The sequence below is a fragment of the Helianthus annuus genome, chromosome 4 (assembly GCF_002127325.2).
Source record: "Helianthus annuus cultivar XRQ/B chromosome 4, HanXRQr2.0-SUNRISE, whole genome shotgun sequence".
NCBI classification, from domain to species: Eukaryota; Viridiplantae; Streptophyta; class Magnoliopsida; order Asterales; family Asteraceae; genus Helianthus; species Helianthus annuus.
In genome coordinates this window covers 25,916,790-25,934,707 of record NC_035436.2, presented here as the reverse complement: position 1 = coordinate 25,934,707, position 17,918 = coordinate 25,916,790, and the positions used below count along the sequence as shown (strand labels likewise).

Sequence of the window (17,918 nt, the reverse complement as noted above, 5' to 3'; positions counted from 1 at the left end):
GATGAAGCTTCGAGATGAAGAAAACGAGCAGGACCTCAGAATGAACCTAAACTTGTTGGAGGAAAGAAGGGAAATAGCAGCAGTTGCCCAATACAAAAAGCTCCTGGAGAGTTATTACAACACCAGGATGAAGAAACTCAACCTCGTCCCAGGGGATCTGGTTATTAGAGCCAATGAGGCCAGTTTGCAAGAAAATACCGGGAAGTTAGGCCCCAACTGGGAGGGACCCTATCGAGTCACATGGGCAAAGGGACTTGCAAGTTGGAGACGCTTGAAGGCAAGGAGGTCCCCAGGACCTGGAATCTCATACAGCTTAGGAAGTATTATGTGTAAGGGGTTTACCCCTAAGGAAAACGGCGAGGGGCCACTTTTGTAATAGCTAACTATGTGTACGGGGACCCCCCCCCCCCTAAGAAAGTGAACCTTTTGTAAACAATATGTGACGGGAAGTGTAAACCCCCCAAAGATTAAATGAAAAACGGACGGAGAACGTCCCATTTTGAAAAAAACAATGGACATCATACCTAGGCAGACGTGCCTAGGAACACCATTAAATCTAAACTAGAGCAAACAAACACACGTGTACAAGGCATCCAAAACATGCCAAAAGCCCGGCCGTGGGGCTAATAAAGGTCTAGCTAACCTAAAACGGACAAAACAAGTTAAAAACATAACACCGCATTATAAACTTGTCCACCGATTGGCCTCGAACAGACAATCACATTTTAACGAAACAAACAACAAAAAGAAAAAAACAATAATACAAACACACTCGTATATACGAAACTACAAAGGGGAATCTGCTTTATTTAATACAAATTACATGCACAAAGAAAGGCCTCAGTAACTTTGGCAAAAATTAGCAATATACAAGATTGCAAATACAGCAAGATGAAACAAAAACATAGCTCCTCGCCAGACAATCTGAAAGTCTCCGGGAAAGCACCAAGCTGGCCTCCGGTAAGAATCCCTGCAAAACAAACAAACAGGCAACAAAGCAAAGAAGAAATACACAACCATAAACCATACGATTAAAGGATGAGAGGGTCCCCGACACAAAGGACCCCTCTCAGATAGTCAGGAAAAACACACAAGTATCCTAAGGTAAGTAAAAGTTATTACAACCATATCGAAGTGTATCAAATGTTCAGAATTCATTGGGGATCAGCCCCGGAAAGAGACGGTGGAGACGAAGGACCGGCAGAGGAGAACAGGGCTTTCAGTTCATCAATAGAGATCAGGGGATGCTCCAGGATTTCCCCAAGGATGGCCGGGGTTTTACGCCCAAACTCCTCATTCAGCTTAGACAACCTCTTTTTTGCCTTAGAGTTATGAAGAGGAGTCTCCTTTCTGCCCAGGCCTTGAGCAGAATAGGCATACCCATCCTTTAATCCCGCCTAGTAGCCAACATCCCTATACGCCCTGTACACCTCCTCCAAGCCACTGTTAAAGTCCTCCGATTGAGCGACAGCAGCGAGAAAAGCCCCAAAACCCTCAGTAATCAACCAATGCTTCTCCCCCGCCAATCGTTGGTTATCATCGGAAGTTATCCCATAATCTGCGTACATGGTATTGAGCTGCTCCTGGGAAACGGAGCCAACTTCCTTCAAGTGCTTCAGCTCAGCGACAAGCTCCTCCTTCTCCTCAACCAACGATGCCATCTCCCGCTCCCAAGCTCGTTCCTTCCTCTCAAGCATAGCTCCAGCCCCCTAGACAAAGGATCAGTGAACGTATATGTAAGATAAAAAAAATGGGGGGGGGAGACTATGTACCTTCTCCTCCTGCAATCTCCTCTCAGCATCAACCACCTGGCCCCTAAGCCCAGCAACAACCGACTGGGAAGCTTTAAGCTCAGCTTTGAGCCCTTCGTTTGCCTTCCTCAAATCGTCGATCCTTTGCAACATCCCAGCACCCCTAAAAAAGCTTTCACACAGAGACATGCTGTATTGATCTTCAAAGAGATCATCCCTCAGAGCAGAGTTTACAAATTTATGTGAGGGAGGAACAGCATGGTTCAGAAAGTCCCTAGCAGCTTCAGGAGTCCCTATCACGGAAGAACTAGTTACCTTCCATTTAGGGACATAAGTAGGGGGGATGGCATCGGCAAACAAAGGGGCAAGAGGGGATCGATAAACAGGGCCTTCGAGGAGAGTGGGTTTGCTAGTCCCAGTAGCATGTGAAGGAGAAAGCTCGAAAGCTGAGGAAAAGCGAGCCACCCCCACCTCAGAGGCCTTATCCCGGATACGGGAAGGAGAGGAACAGTTGGAATTTCTATAGGCTCCCTGGAACTCCCCTAAGAAGTAAGAAAAAGAACAATTAGAAACGAAGCAGAAAGACAAAAAAAAAAAAAAAACAATAAGAGAAAAGAAAGCTTACCAACAAAGGAGCACTCACTAAGCTCGAGGACCTCAAGTGTTTAGACAGGGAACCTTTGACCCCAGCAGGAGTAAGATCAGAAGCAGCTTTAGATGAAGGGGGAAGTTTTTGACCACTGGCACTCCGAAGCCTCTGACGGATGTTACGGGGTGCAGGAGCCGGCTGGGGACTGGCAGATCTCCTCTTACGGACTAACTGGATTTCCACGTCTTCGTCGTCACTTTAGCCGGAGGGATGAACACGAGGAAAGTCAGGAGAACTCTCCTCCTCATCAGAAGGATTCTCCTCGCCACCACCCAAGGCAACAGAACCTCCAGCCTGGGTGGATCCCCCTATAACCTGTACTTCTGCGTTCAACCTAGGATCAACCTCATTATCAACCACATACTTCACATCTTTGGAATCACCCTGGAGAAGCCTCCACAAAGTTATCTCTACACAAAAAGAAGACACCAAAGATGACTACATGATCTTCAAAGACGTAAAAAAGAGAATGGCTATAAGAAACAAATCAAGAACAAAGAAGTACCTTTCTTGCCGAAAAAAGCTCTCGGACGGACTGGATAAGAGGGACTCAGCCCCCCCCCCCCATAGCAAGCATCCCTTCAGAGAAAGTGAATGCCCTCGTCGGGTTATCACACATCCTTTTCCACTGAATGGTCTCGGCTGCGGAAAGAGTAGGGACAGTGTCTTCGATTGCGGCATCGAGATCCTTTGGCAAAGGGGACTCCGGCAACATAGCGGCAGAAACAAAGATGAATCTACTCTTCCAGTCCTTCGGATAAGTAGAGGTAGGCATAAAGCTGTAGCAAGGCCTCGAGATATTGTTCTGTCGTTTCGCGAAGGTGGACCAATCTCCGTCTGAAATAAGCCTATAGAACATACAAAACAGAGGAACAGAGGGCTCCCCTGAGATAGCTGAACAGGATAGTTCAAAATGAACCACCCTCATGAACCCCAAAGGGTGAATCTGAGAGAAATGGACACCAAAGTGACGGAGCAGAGAAATCTTGAAAGCGGAAATAGGGTATCGGACCCCACAGGAAGAGAAGGCTATGGTATAAATGGGTATCTTGTCCGGCGTACATTCTGCCGACTCGCTAGGGCCGGTCAAAGAAGGGGAGAACCGATCCGGGATCTTGTATGCCTCAACGAAGGACTTCAAGTCCTTCGCCGTCAGTATGGACCTTATCGAGGACCAGCCACCGTGACTCATGGTCAGAAAAAGCTGTAATTCAGGGAAATGGCTACAAAGAAGAAAAAGGAGTTGAGGTATTTGAATAAGAAATCGGAAGGGCCAAATAGGGTATTTAAACAGGTACCGCTGACATGCAAGTAACCGTCACATCAATGGTCTCTTCAAAATTCAAAAAAGGGGCACGTGTTACTAGGGGATTAACTCCCGCTATAGGCATCCGACGATGTCATGATTAATAGGAACGATAGACAGTAACTGACTCGGAGTGGACCCACCAAAAGAGAAACCACCTCTCTTAAGCGGTTGTGACTCAGCCCCGGATCATGAGCCTCGGGTCTCAGAACCAGGGACTAAAGATGACTTGACGACGGGCCAGTGGGGAAGCCCACTTCACCCGCTTTGGGCCATTTCTTTGGAAGCCCAATTACACAAAGGCCCACAGGATAGAATTGCCTTGCCCACTAAGGTTTCTCCTCCCTTGGCAACGGGCGGGAAACAGCTACGAAAGACAGAGCTCATTAAATGCTTGATAAGAAACGGATCCCGTCTGAATCATCATACTTATCCGGCTGAGCATTAATGAAGAAGAATATCCCACCGTTGGGGGTCAGACACGTGTCTGACCTTCCCGAGAACCTTCAAAAACCGTCGGATCATGTGTGGGAAAACCCTTAACAAGATAAGAGCTTGCTGTTATATAAGAGAGGATATCAAGGAGCTAAGGCAGGTATAATCTCCGACATTCTCTCGTTCTCTCATTTACTATACTCTCATTTACTCTCCTCTCATTAAACTCCGACCAACATTCTCTTCATTTACTACACACACCTATTAATTAGATTCACACCAAAAAAAGGAACCTTCCGGTGAATATTCTCATCGGAAGAAACTCCTCTCATTTCCCGGCAAGTTTACTTACTCTTACGCCGGAGCTTGGTCACGGATCCCCCTCCCGGGGTCCCCCGTGGCGAGGCTAACGGTTTGTTCTTTTGTAGCAAGCAAGGATAAAGACTCTTGACGTCACCGAAGATCCAGCTAATGTCAGCCGGAAGTTGAGTATTCGACAGTCATCATGTAATTTTATTCTATCGTCCAAAAAATCCCCATAACAATTATAACTCACCCATATATTTATTGTAGTTATTGTGTTTTTCTTTTTTTTTTTTTTTTTTTGCAAGTAAAACCTTTTAAGATATTTTCAAAGCTCAACTAATAATTTCATAGGATGAGATGGACATAATAACACAAAGAAAACTAAGGGTGTGAATTTATGTCGTGACACGTACTTAAAACAAGATATTTGTTTACTGCTCATTGCCTATTCATAATATTTTCATGGATATCTAAAGTAATCATAATGAGAGATTGTTTACGGCTTATTGGGGGTTATTACAAGCACTGGTGGATGGGTTTTAATAGATCCTAACGGAAAACCAACTGGGGTAATGGGATGGTGGCCCTCACGTGCTGTCACATTCGTGGAAAATCATGATACTGGATCAACACAGGTCCACTCCAAATCTTCCCGTTTGGGTCAATACATACCTTTTAATTATATGATAGCTTTAAATGTAAGAATATTAGTTAAAGAAGTTTTATATATATTTTGTTTTGTTACAGGGTCATTGGCCGTTCCCATGAGATAAGCTTATGCAAGGATATGCATACATCTTAACTCATCCCGGAATGGTAAGTTTGTGTGTTTGTAATAAGAGTGACCGGCTTCTTTTATTTTTTAAACTTTTTTTAATACCGTGTTTGAACTTTATTTTTTATGACTAATTTGCAGCCTGTGATATTTTACGACCATTTTTATGATTTTGGGCTCCGTGATGTTATAACAGGATTAATCGAGGTAAGAAAACGGCCTGGGATCCCTCCCATACAACCTACTATTTTATCATGCTCTATCACACATATTATAAGTACTGGCAAGTTCGTTGTGGTATCGAATGATGGAGTTGCTAATCAAATAGACAGGACAATGAAAGGGAAAGAGTGTTACTATCTTGTACTTTGGTTTCACGGGTTACAAGGAGCAATATACACCGAGACTCTTGCTTCACCAAATATTTAGTTCCATTAAGTATGCTCTTTTGTTTTGTTCATTTTAATGTTTGGTTATTTGAAATGTCACATGAAGCGGCTTGGAATAAAGTAAATATTCTAACAAGTTTTGAAGGATTGTTATGTGTTTGTTTCGTAATACTTGCAAATTGGTTATTTGGAATCAATTAACTCATGCATTTAAAGAGGTGTCCAGCTCAAATAGTCATGGTTTATATAAACCTAAGTCAAATGCAATTGGGTTGTATATGGATAAGACGGATGATTACAAGCTTTTACACATAAAGCGTAGGCGTGGTAAAATGTGGGTTCGTGTATATTCAAGTATGTTTGACTCGTGGCACAAAATCACTTTTGCAAATAAACTTCGTTGCTGACGTGGAGAACCTATTTGGTCTAATGGAACTTTTTGCAAAGGTGTTTTATATTTTTTGGTTAACTGTTTTATTGAGAATAAGAGTGTTATGTTGTTTGGTTTTGATGTGGAATCAGAGAGATTTAAGTTGAAAACCTTTCCAAGAATTCCACATGCTGACTTTGATGGAAATTTAGTTGTTGTTCATAAAGAGCTTCATATGTTTGTTACTCATGGGTTTTCTCATTGGACGGTTGATTTGTGGAGGATGGAAGGTGAAAGTTGGGTGAAATTATGGGTTTTCCCTCGCATACAGCCTATTATTTTATCATGCTCTATTACACATATTACAAGTACTGGCAGGTTTCTTGTGGTATCAAATGATGGAGTTGCTAATGAAATTGACACGACAAAGAAAGGGGATGATTGTTACTTACCTGTAGTTTGGTTTCACGGGTTACAATGAGCAATATATACCGAGACTCTTACTTCACCAAATATTTAGTTCCATTAAGTATGCTCTTTTGTTTTGTCCATTTTAATGTTTCGTTGTTTGTTTAGTGACATTATAAATATGTTTTATCGTTTTGTTTATTATGTTCTATGAGTATTTATGTTATTATGCCGTTAGGGTACCCGGCCTACGGACGGGTCCTCAACTAGTTTTATATGGTTGAATTGCCCTTTTAGTTAACAGAATTACATACAAAATGACCAAATTGGTCTTCTCGTTAACAGAAAAAATGGATGAAGCTAACCAAGTGGACTAAAATGGCAACTGTGAAACCTTTTTGAACCCACAGGTTAAAAATGAAACCTTTGGACTAAACTGGCAAAATGGCCCAAACCACATGAACTAAAATGGCATTTAACTCTAAAAATGGGGTAATTGAGTAGAAAGGTTTAGGAGTTGTGGATAATATGATTGGTAATTTGGGTGAATTAAAATGTTAAAGGGCTAGATACTTATATGGATCTTAATTATTTAAAAGATTAAAAAAAACCGCTGCCCAACAGTCCTTTGGCTTTTCAACGGTAAAAAAATCAACATTAGCATTCGGGTAAATGGCGCAGCATAGTGGGGGCGGGATGGGGCGACCGCCCCCCCCCCCCCCCCCCCCCCCGAACTTTTCGTTCAGTAGTGGAAATCTCAAGCTTCGCCACTGACCCCCTGGTTTTACAGAAATTTTTGGGTATATACGTTTTCAACTCCTCAGTCGCAAATCTCAAGCTTCGCCACTGATTCGGGTAACAATACCCGTGAATGGTATCCACCGAGCCTACTCGAAGAGGTGGCGACGTTTTCATCGAATTGGGTATGCTACCCGCAATGCCTTACGAGCAAGCGCCCTTTCCTCCCTTATGCTTATATGAAAGTCCGTACCCAAACTATACATCATTGTGACATAGAATGGTGTAGTACCATTTAGGTCACACTGTCTCATTTTGTCAGCTCATTGAGCATATGGTACTTTTATCTACAGGTTGGTAGTTTGGTGTGTTATGCACACTGTTTTACGTTTTATGTACACTTAGCAAGTGTATAAATTAATATTAGATTTTTTTTTTAAACGTGTTTGGGAATAGTTAGTGTGATTTCCCCAGAACCCTTATTGATGTTTTGGGCTAAACACCATACATCGGTTTGTAATTAAATGAACTCATGGCATTTTGGTACATTCGTATGAATCCAATTTGAAGATTTGAAGTGTGTGATCTGGTTTTGAAATATGAAAATGTTTTACTTATACATGTAATCCTTTTTTCAAAACAAAAGCCTATAAACAGAACAAAACATGTCATTTTATTACCTTATATTCACTCACCAGGCAATTTTTGTAATCAAAACAAAAGCCTTTTAATGGTCTTGTATTTTTCATTCATTGCAATCAAATTTATTCACTCACCAGGCAATTTTTGTAATCAAAACAAAAGCCTTTTAATGGTCTTGTATTTTCCATTCATTGCAATCAAAATTTTCGGTCTACCTCCCATTTCCCAAAAAAAACAAAACTTAAAAGCAAAACTTAGGGTGAAGAGTGTGCTTAAACATTTGGAATAGGTAAACTCCCCATTCACTCAATCAGACAGTGTCACGTCAATTTACCTAAATTGTTTACCTAATACCCAAAAACGTTGGCGGTGGTTTACCTAATGAGATTTAGGTACTATTTAAAAAAAAGGAAAAAATGTGTGATTGGTTGAGAAGGAATGGACCCAACCACACACCCATCTCCCCCCCCCCCCCTCCCTCCCTCTCACCGAATCGGTGAAGGTTCACCGGAATCCTTTAGCTAGATCGGTAAACTTGATGTTGGCAGTGGTTTACCACTTCGGTAAAGTGGTTTCCGATACGACTCCGTTCACCCTTAGACTATGGGGTATGGTTTTCCTTCTCTCACCTCCACATCACCTCCACCTCATTATCTTCTTCCCATACCAACAAGAAATGGTTTCTCAATCCATCCCCATCCAATAATATCAAGAGAGAGAGAGAGAGAGGCATATCGAGCCAGATGGGGTGAGTCCCTGAGTTTGTTCCCTGACGGGGAAGGGCTCCACATTAGCTTCCCGAGCTCTATCCCGATAGGTAGTTGAACAAATCTAGAAAGGGTTATTAAATAAGGAGTCAAGAATCTATTTGAAAATAACTCAGTGGTTTTAGGGTTCAATCTTATGGTGTGCAAGTTTAGCCATTAAAAAAAGATTGATAATCTTTTAACTCATGTTTCACTCAGATTCCAACTTACACAGCCAATAGGTGTAAATTTCGTTGAAGTTCTAAAAACTTCATCATCTTATAATAATTTAGACCACTCACAATGATGTATGAGCATCATTGCCTTCATTTGGATCAAATGAAGTCATTTGCAGGGAGATCAAACATTAATGTTAATGATTATAATTACATATGAACATTATTACACATATCATACACTCATACATATATTATAAGCGATATGATTGTGGGGCTTATTCTATAGTCTATACATATACATACATAGCTCATGCCACTATCATCTTCATTTCATTGATAATATTTCCATTTCATTCAACAAGAGAAACGTTCAGGCCTTGCTAAGGATCGGATTGATGAAAGCACCAATCCTTTTGCGTAAAGCGCATGCATTTTCGGATGAAGTATTAAACAAAAAGAACACATGTCTCTCCCCTTTACTCTCAAACATCTCAAATCTTCCATTCCACCCACTCTTCTCCATCACCTTCTTGTAATTCAAAGCTCTAAACAAACATTTATCCTTCTCAGCAACACACATAAGTATCCTAGAGCACCCAAATTTTGAAATCCGGGGATCTTTAGCCGGGTTTAACATCGGATCATCTAGCCCGACCCTTCCTTTACTTGCCAACTTCCATGTCAGATCTGCACCAGCTTTGAAATCGCGATCTTTCCCTAACTCGGGTCCAATTGGCTCCGATCCTTGAAAATACGGGTGAAGCATTATAACACCTGAAAGAATTCAAAATAACCGATAAAATGCAGTGGTGAATATTTTCTGTATTTTTACTAATTGAAAGTTAGATCCATATAATCCTTAGAGTTAATTGCATAGTTAGTCCCTGTGGTTTGCACAAAGTAACATACTTAGGTACTAATAGTTTAAAATCACATTCTAGGGTATTAACTTTTCATTTTGTAACGTTTGGAGATATTAACATCATTTGTAGGTTTAAAATCAAATTCTATCAGTACCCAAGTATATTATTTTATGCAAACCACAGGGACTAACTATGTTAATACCCTAGAAGTTAATAACTCGAAACGTTACAAAATGAAAAGTTAATACCCTAGAAGGTGATTTTAAACTATTAATACCTAAGTATGTTACTTTGTGCAAACCATAGATACTAAATATGTAATTAACTCTAATCCTTATATAGAAGATTACACTCAAGAACGACAATGATAAAGCTAACCAATGATAATGATAAACGTCAATAACTATCCTAATACTCAAACTAGAGATTAAACAATAACTAAGAGCATTCACAATAGCTCAACCATATCTCTCCTTATTTTTAAAATTTAAGGTAAATGTCAAAAAATCATCTTTTTTTTTTTTCACTCCACATCAGAACCACCAAATATACACCCCATTTTTAAAATTTGGAAAATTGCTACATTAGTTTTTTATATATAAAAAGCTACTATTTATCTTCTATCAAATTATTGTGAGTGTATAAAAATAAGGAGTACTAGTTTGTGAGTAAGATAAAAATAAAAATGATGGATTAGATGTGGGAGGTTTTTTTAAATGAGAGATAAATATTAAAAAGTGTGAATAAAAATAATATTAGTAGTAGTATTGTGAATGCTCTAACACACAAATAAAGATAACTAGTAGTGGTAGTAGCGGTGATAGTGGTGGTAGTGGTGGTAGTAGTAGACTTGGCTAACAGACCCCTTAGATTGATAGCAGTAATTGTGTTCAGCCCGACCAGGATGGCCATGTTATGGGCTATGTTAGCCCCAGAACTATCTCCACCAAGAAACACATTATGAAGATCTGCATAGTCGTTTAACCACGGCTCGGGACCCTTTCCTTTATCATGGTTAGCTACCCACTTGATTGCCTCCCATGAGTCCTCGTATGGTATTGGGATAGGGGATTCTGGTGCCAGCCTGTAATCAACTGACACAGTAATTACGTTAGATTCCGCTGTGATTAGGTTAAGTGTTGGGTGGTACGTGGTTGAAGCCGAGGACTCCGTCAAGAAGGCCCCGCCGTGGTAGTATATTAGAATAGGAAGTTTTTTATTTCGGGTGGTGGATTTGGGGATATAAATTCTTGCAGAGAGGTTGGTTTGTTGTGAGATGACTACATCTTTTGATTGAACTTTGGTTAGTTGATCCGTTCCAGCAGCAATCGTATTAAGTCCCGCCAATCTTTCAAATCGACCATCGTGGTGGATTCGGAAGAAGCCGTGAACTTCAATAGGAACTTCATCGGAGGTTGAAATGTAGGCAGAGGGAGAGACTGAAAACATCTCTTGATGATTATGGAAGAAAATATATTTGTTACTTCTGCAACTTATATCACTATATATAAGGACATATCATATGTGAGGTTCACATTAAACACATGAATTTAATGTTTTGGTGATCAATAACATCAGATTTTCTATTGATTTGATGTTACAAGATTTATCCATGTTGTGTGGCAACACATTTCCTATAAATAATTTGTTGATAGTTCTGCTAAGGCATAATGAAAAACATAAAAAAAATATTTGTGATAGGAGACGGGACAACAAAAATTCCAGTCAGAGATGTAGCCATTGAGTTTGACATACTTGTTATGATGGTGATAACTGAATCAAAGGGGAATTCGGATGGAGAGACAGGGGCGATTTTGATGTTAATGATGTTATGATTATTGTCTAACCTTTTAGCTCTCTAGTTATCTCCTTAGGCCATGTGTAGTCATAAAGCCCCTTTGGGGACGTTATACGACAAGTGGCACGCCACGTCATAGAGGGGTTTTATGGGGCGTTATATCACTAGAGACCGTAGTCATAAAGCCCTTAACCATCATTACCTAATCATTAATTTTTATTTTTATTAATTATTTAAAAATATTTTTCTATTTTTTTCATTTAATCTCTAAATTATATAGAAAAACACTTTTATTAAATTTTAAAAAACATTACAATAATAAAAAATACATTTATTAAATTTTATTAAATTAAAAAAAAAACATTACAAATAATTCTCCGAAGATTCCTCCGCTTGTAATTATCAAACCCCAATTCCTCTCTCTTTCTCTCCCACCATATTATAACATTTCTAGGGTTCTACAAGGGTTTCTTCCAAATCCAACCACTATGCTCCATCAAACCACCAAAATCACCTCCTAATCGATACAACATGTACATACACACACAATTGTAATCAATTGTAACGTAGATGGATGCGTATCAACCGATCAGATGAAGCGGATCAAGTTTGCAGTTCCTGAATAATCCGTTTGGAGACACTACGTATACGAAGTTGTTCGTTGGAGGACTTGGATTCTGGGAGATCAAAAGGATATGGATTTGTAAGTGTTTGTGTTTATGTGTTGGTTTTGTGATTAGGTGTTTTTGATATATCATTCCTTCACACCGCTATGTATATAACAAGGACTCAAAATCTCAAACCTATAGCGCTCCCTGTTTTAATGTTCAGGGGCGATGGTTGATTTTTACACATACTCTTATATATACACCCAAGAGGAAACCTAATTAGTTAATAAGGGTATATGGTCCATCATCAACAATTATCAACTAGTTATATAACATGTTATAATATATTTTGATCTATATAATATAAATGATTATATGGCTACAAGATTAAATATTATAATAATAATATATTTAATCTTACATAATTATCTAAACACTATGCTTTTATTTACTAAGCATCATTTTGTTATCACGTGCTATATATATTTTTGTGAAAAGTCGTATATTTTGTTTGTGATTTAGTGTTATGATCGATGTGGTAAGGTCGGTCAAAAATATAGTTAAAAGTGTCCTATTCACCTTTTACTAGTAAAGGGTAAGTAGGGTGTCGAATCCACGGGTAATCAGTGGAAAGTGTAAAAGTTCATTGCTTGTGTTTATTATCTAATTTAAAACTAGTTGCTTTTGTGTAGATTGTAAGAGTGATTATGAAAAATAAAAGTAATTAATGTGGTTGTAAACAATTATGAGAAAATAGACCAGTCTCCGGGTTTTCAGGTTATGTAGAAAATCGAGTTACGTAATTACTACCAGTTGGAAATCACATAGACATGATTTGATAAAACTTGTTTTGATAAATAATTAACGGATAATATATTTGATTGCAATGATCCACAATTGAAACCAAAAGATTGATGCAAATGAATAGTAATCCAACTAATTACCAATTCCAGATTTCATAAACATAGACAAGTTCAATGATTAAAGGTTTAAGAGCGATGAAAACTTAGAATTTAATCCCAATTGTTGATTAAAAAATGCCAAATAATTGATGAACATAAATGTTTACCATAATCCAAGAATCGTTTAATCGAAAAAAGAACAATAAGAAAGACTAACCAAATGACTAATCAAATCTTAATCCAAAAAGTCGCAAATATACGTAAACCCAATGTTTCAAACACAACCCTAGTCCCAGAGATGATCATGGGAGATTTAGCCGCTCATAACGCACAAACAATCTTCAAAGACTCGAAAGAAAATTGATTGCATGATGATTCGGTAATCGGTGATGAATGATGATGATGTTGATGTTGTTGAGTGACAAGAGCCAAAAGTCTTGTCTTTTGTTGCTAAACTTCGATGATCCAGAAGAAATCTCAAATTGGGGTTTAAAACCTCTTTAAACTTTTTCAAATATCAAGTCACGTACAGCCCTAGGTAACCCGCCGTAGCTTACGGTTGTTAAACCGTAAGTTACGATTCAGTACCTCATGTTAGCCGTAAGTTCCATGTATCAACTGTAAGCCTCAAGTGCAACTTGTAACTTTTCATGCACTCACACTTGTGTTTACACTTGTTCACACTATAAGTTACATTTTGGACCCTAGAAACTTGATATATAACATTCCTCAACCGTAAGCTATATGTGTGAACCGTAAACCACAAGTATAACCTGCTGTACATTTTTGAGAACATCTCCTCTAATCCGTAAGTCACGTATAGAAGCCCGTAACCTACATTGCATGTCTCCAACTCACTATAACTCATATTCAAGTTTCATCTAATAACACTTTCACCCCCTGGACTTCTTTCTTTCATATTCCTCTCATATCTAAAGCACTTTATCTTCCAATTATTTACCGAATGGCCCTTTAACTTCGTTGCTTCGCATTCTTTACGTATCCAAACTATCAGTACGACCCGAAACACTTCCGTTTACTACATTCGCCAACATCGGACATTCCACTTCAACTCTAAACATGTTAACTTCCCCGATTTAAGCAATTAACCTGCACAAACCACAATTTCTCGTAGTTATCTCATTCGACGCATATAATCACTTAAAACCGAATAAAACACGCAAGATAAACACTTTAAAGCTCGGGTTTCACACTCTACATCATGTTATCCATGTCATTTTAAGGTAGCTGGATTTACTTAAGACCGATTGGAAAGTTAGAATGTATATTGAGTTGAGTTAGGAGGTGTGGACTTTAACTCATTCAAGACTATTCTAACTTAAGTACCGTTAGCCATATACCAAATGAGGATTTAGGGGTGGCGGCCCTGGTACCAAGTCCAGGGGCAATACCCTGTGGTAGGGTCTAAGGGCAACGCCACTACATAAGGAATTCAACTAGTCTGATACATTAGCAAACTCTCAGCTTTGTTTTTCTCATAATATACATTCGATTAGTGATTTCATACATGCGAAATACTTTAATCTGAAAGTGATTACACGATTGAGAAGGCTATTTGGTTATTATGAAATTAAGAACCTACATGTTTGATATGTAATTTAAAAACAAATCGTCAATTATGGAGTACAAACTTAAAAAAGAAGTCAATAGTGGAGTATAGACGTAATTAAGAAGAAGTCAATATGGAACTACAGACATAATATGAGTGTTCTATAGATTACTGTATATGGGTCTCGATAGGGTTAAAGCTCATGTTACAGTAAGCAATTCACTACTAGAAAACTGCTATTATTCCCACGTCAATTCATTCGCTCTTTGTTCACGAGTCAATTACTAAGATTGATTAGCTTGATGGTGAAAGAGATGAGAAGTCCCAAATACGAAAGAGTCAAAATATGGAGGTGACTAGTTATACTCATTTCCTTCTACGCCCCATCAGAAACTCCTTTTTCTTTTCTTCTTTTTTTTTTCTTTTTTTTTTCTTTTTTTGCAGCAAAATGATCATAAATGAGAGTTCTTCTATAAATTTTGTGATTGTATTGGCTTTGATAATAGATATCTTCAAGAGGACGTCCCGATGGTTAAGTGATGTGCTCCACAACTAAAGTTAAGAATTCAAATCCTACAGGGTGCATGTATAATGTATTTATCCTAGAAAATCTAGAAATTGTTGTTAAAAAAGATAAGTGAAAAAAGTTTAAAGTAAAGATGCTTTGAGATCTCCTTGTTTGTGCTAACTCCCACTCCTTACTTTATCTAAGCTAATTTTACTAACAAAACTTAGCACTGAGTTGTTGTGTAAACTTCGACAACACTACGTTAACCGAATTATATATGTTGCAATACATATTGTTTGAATTTCACTTAAGAACAATATTACATCAAAAATTAAGATAGAAACACAAAATGTAAAAATATTTCTTTATCAAACGGAAGATGAAGAACATGGAAATAATATATGTCAATAAATTTACTTTCTCAAAATAAAAATTAGGTTTTTTTTTAAAGAATAAAGGAAGATGAAGCAGATGAGAATGTGCCTCTACATAAGAAGAGCAATGTTCAATGCTCAACATGATGTAAAATTAGAAATTCTGGTGTAGTTTAGGAGTATGATTAGTGGAGCAACTTTTACCATTCAAAAAATAGATGTAAATGATAAAAGAAACCTTGAATCAACAAACAGCCCCACTATGATTATTGAGTTCAGTGATGATATGATCATGTTGTTCCATAGAGTAAGCTCTTAAGTCAACACATACACACATTTTTGTTAATGAGTTTAAGTTTAGGTTAGGTTTTTTTTTTTTTTTTTTTTTTTTTTTTTTTTTTTTTTTTTTTTTTTTTTTTAGAATAACACAATGACAAAAGAATGTCACTTGCACTATTCAAACGTAACATCTCTATTAGAGAGACTTTAATAGTGAGTACTACTACACCTTTCAAGGTTAAGGAAATATTATATATCAACCTTTAGATGGTATATCAACACATACATACATTTTTATTAATGAGTTTAGGTTGAGGTTTTCTTTTGTTTTAGAATAACACAATGACAAAAGAATGTAACTTACACTATTCAAACATTGACATCTATATTAGAGAGACTTTGATAGTGAATGGTTGCCAAATCTTTCAGCTCCAAGATGTAAATGGGTTTGATCCTACACCAGTTAGACACAAACTGATCCGCGGTTCAGCATGAATCGAACAAGTGTAAGGCAAATTGATCCTTGTCATTGCATAGTTTAGAGCAAACGTATGGAAGTGTAATATTCCTTCTAGCAAGAGCCATAGTCGTAGGAATTATATCTTGAATAAGTCTCCAAATCAAGAAATTTACCTTGATTGGAGTCCAATTACTCCAATCAAACTCCAGCCCGAGATCGGTATACATGAGGCCTTCCAACTTGTTTCTGAAACTCCTTAACAAGAATTCACCGAAGCTTTCTAACTCCCACCTCCACCCATCGGCCCCAACCCCAAACCCGAAAGCCTGGATTTATCAATTGATTCTCGAATATACACCTGGAAAAAGCATTCAAACAATGTGTTTTGATTTATCAATTGATTCCCATAATTAGTTTGAATCAACCCATGTTATTCCATTCACTCGTGAGAAATCATCAACATTTAACCAATGTAACCCACGATTATAAGTATCTATATTAATGTCATGCACTGACTCATGCTTTAGATTTTTCTCTTGTTTTAGTTAATTTTTCGGTAAAATCCATGCATTTTATTTTGTAATTAGTATGCAACAACGTGTATCTAAAATGCACCGAACAAGATTTTCGGGTTTAGGTCATGTTCGGGTCGTCTAAAATTTTCAGGCCTGAGTCAGGTTGAATATGCGAACACGACCCATTTAGCACCCCTAGATTTGCCATTGTTGCTTCTTATTTTCACTACAAGAAAACGGGGCAATAGAGGCGACACCAATAGCAGCGACAAGCCATATGTCGCTTCTATTGGTCGATCCGGAACACGGTGTCCCAGATTAAACCCCAGCCTTCCATGTCTTATCTTGATCCAATGGCTGGAGTTTAACCTAGTCAATAGAGGTGACACTAAAGACCACTAGCAGCGACGGGCGTCGCCCCTATTACCTTTTCACAGGACATCACCTAAAAGCGGGATTTCATCCTTCTTTCGCCATTTTCCCCCAATCCTTTCATCTCTCCCATCGGAAAAAAAAAATCGCGAAAATCACTTCAAGTTCACAATTTCTTTTCCCAAATCGGTTAGTATTGTTAGTTTGTGTCGAGTTTCTTCATTAATTTGTTACATATTTGTTAAGTTCTTTACTTTTTTTGTATGTATGTGTGTTTGCTAGAAAATTTTGGCCACTCACCTCGTCTCCGACGTCACCACCACCTTCTAGGAGCTTCAAATAAGGTTAGTTTTCTTTTAATTTTATTTAAGACGAGAAATTGTGTATAAATTACTGTAAAATAGGGTGATGTGTGCATTTTTAACAATGGCCGGTGGTTATATCCTAGAGATAGCCTTCACTTCATCTAAGCATGAGTGACTCAGGTTCCTTTCAAATTGTTGAACTAGTCCATCGCTTGTTCATGAATAATTTGTTTTTGTATGACCAGTTCAGTGATTCGCAAAATTAATAAATAAGAGACTAGAGGGAATTAGTTTCAGTATATGATATTCCATTTTATTAGAATTTATATATTATGAGTGAGGACAATATATTTGTCTATAATATGCTTGAGTTGATGATAAGCAAATGAACTTTAAAAAAAGAGCACAAAACTATACTGGAAGTTGGGATTAAAATCATACAATGATAGAACAAACAAATGACAAAAAAATGTTGAAGCACCGGATCGATGACGAACATCAAACATTGCACTTGATACAAGACATGAAGAACAATCATAAACATGAAAGATATAAAGATGTAGAAGAAGAAGAACTTTATTATTGAATCAGTCATCACAGATTACAAACCAAAAGAGTATACATCATCTACAAGCTGGTTTAGATCACAAAGATCTAAACCGAGCTTTGG

General features: G+C 38.0%; 1 protein-coding gene across 1 annotated transcript; it reads right to left on the bottom strand.

Annotated features, from left to right (window-relative positions):
* Positions 1-8,930: 8,930 nt before the first annotated feature.
* Positions 8,931-11,009, bottom strand: LOC110913066 (probable carboxylesterase 2). The gene is made up of 2 exons (XM_022157934.2): positions 10,421-11,009; positions 8,931-9,468 (listed from the first exon to the last, which is right to left on the bottom strand). The coding sequence occupies exons 1-2, from the start codon at positions 11,004-11,006 to the stop codon at positions 9,065-9,067; spliced, it is 990 nt and encodes a 329-aa protein (XP_022013626.1). The 5' UTR covers positions 11,007-11,009; the 3' UTR covers positions 8,931-9,064.
* Between the last annotated feature and the right edge of the window lie 6,909 nt (positions 11,010-17,918).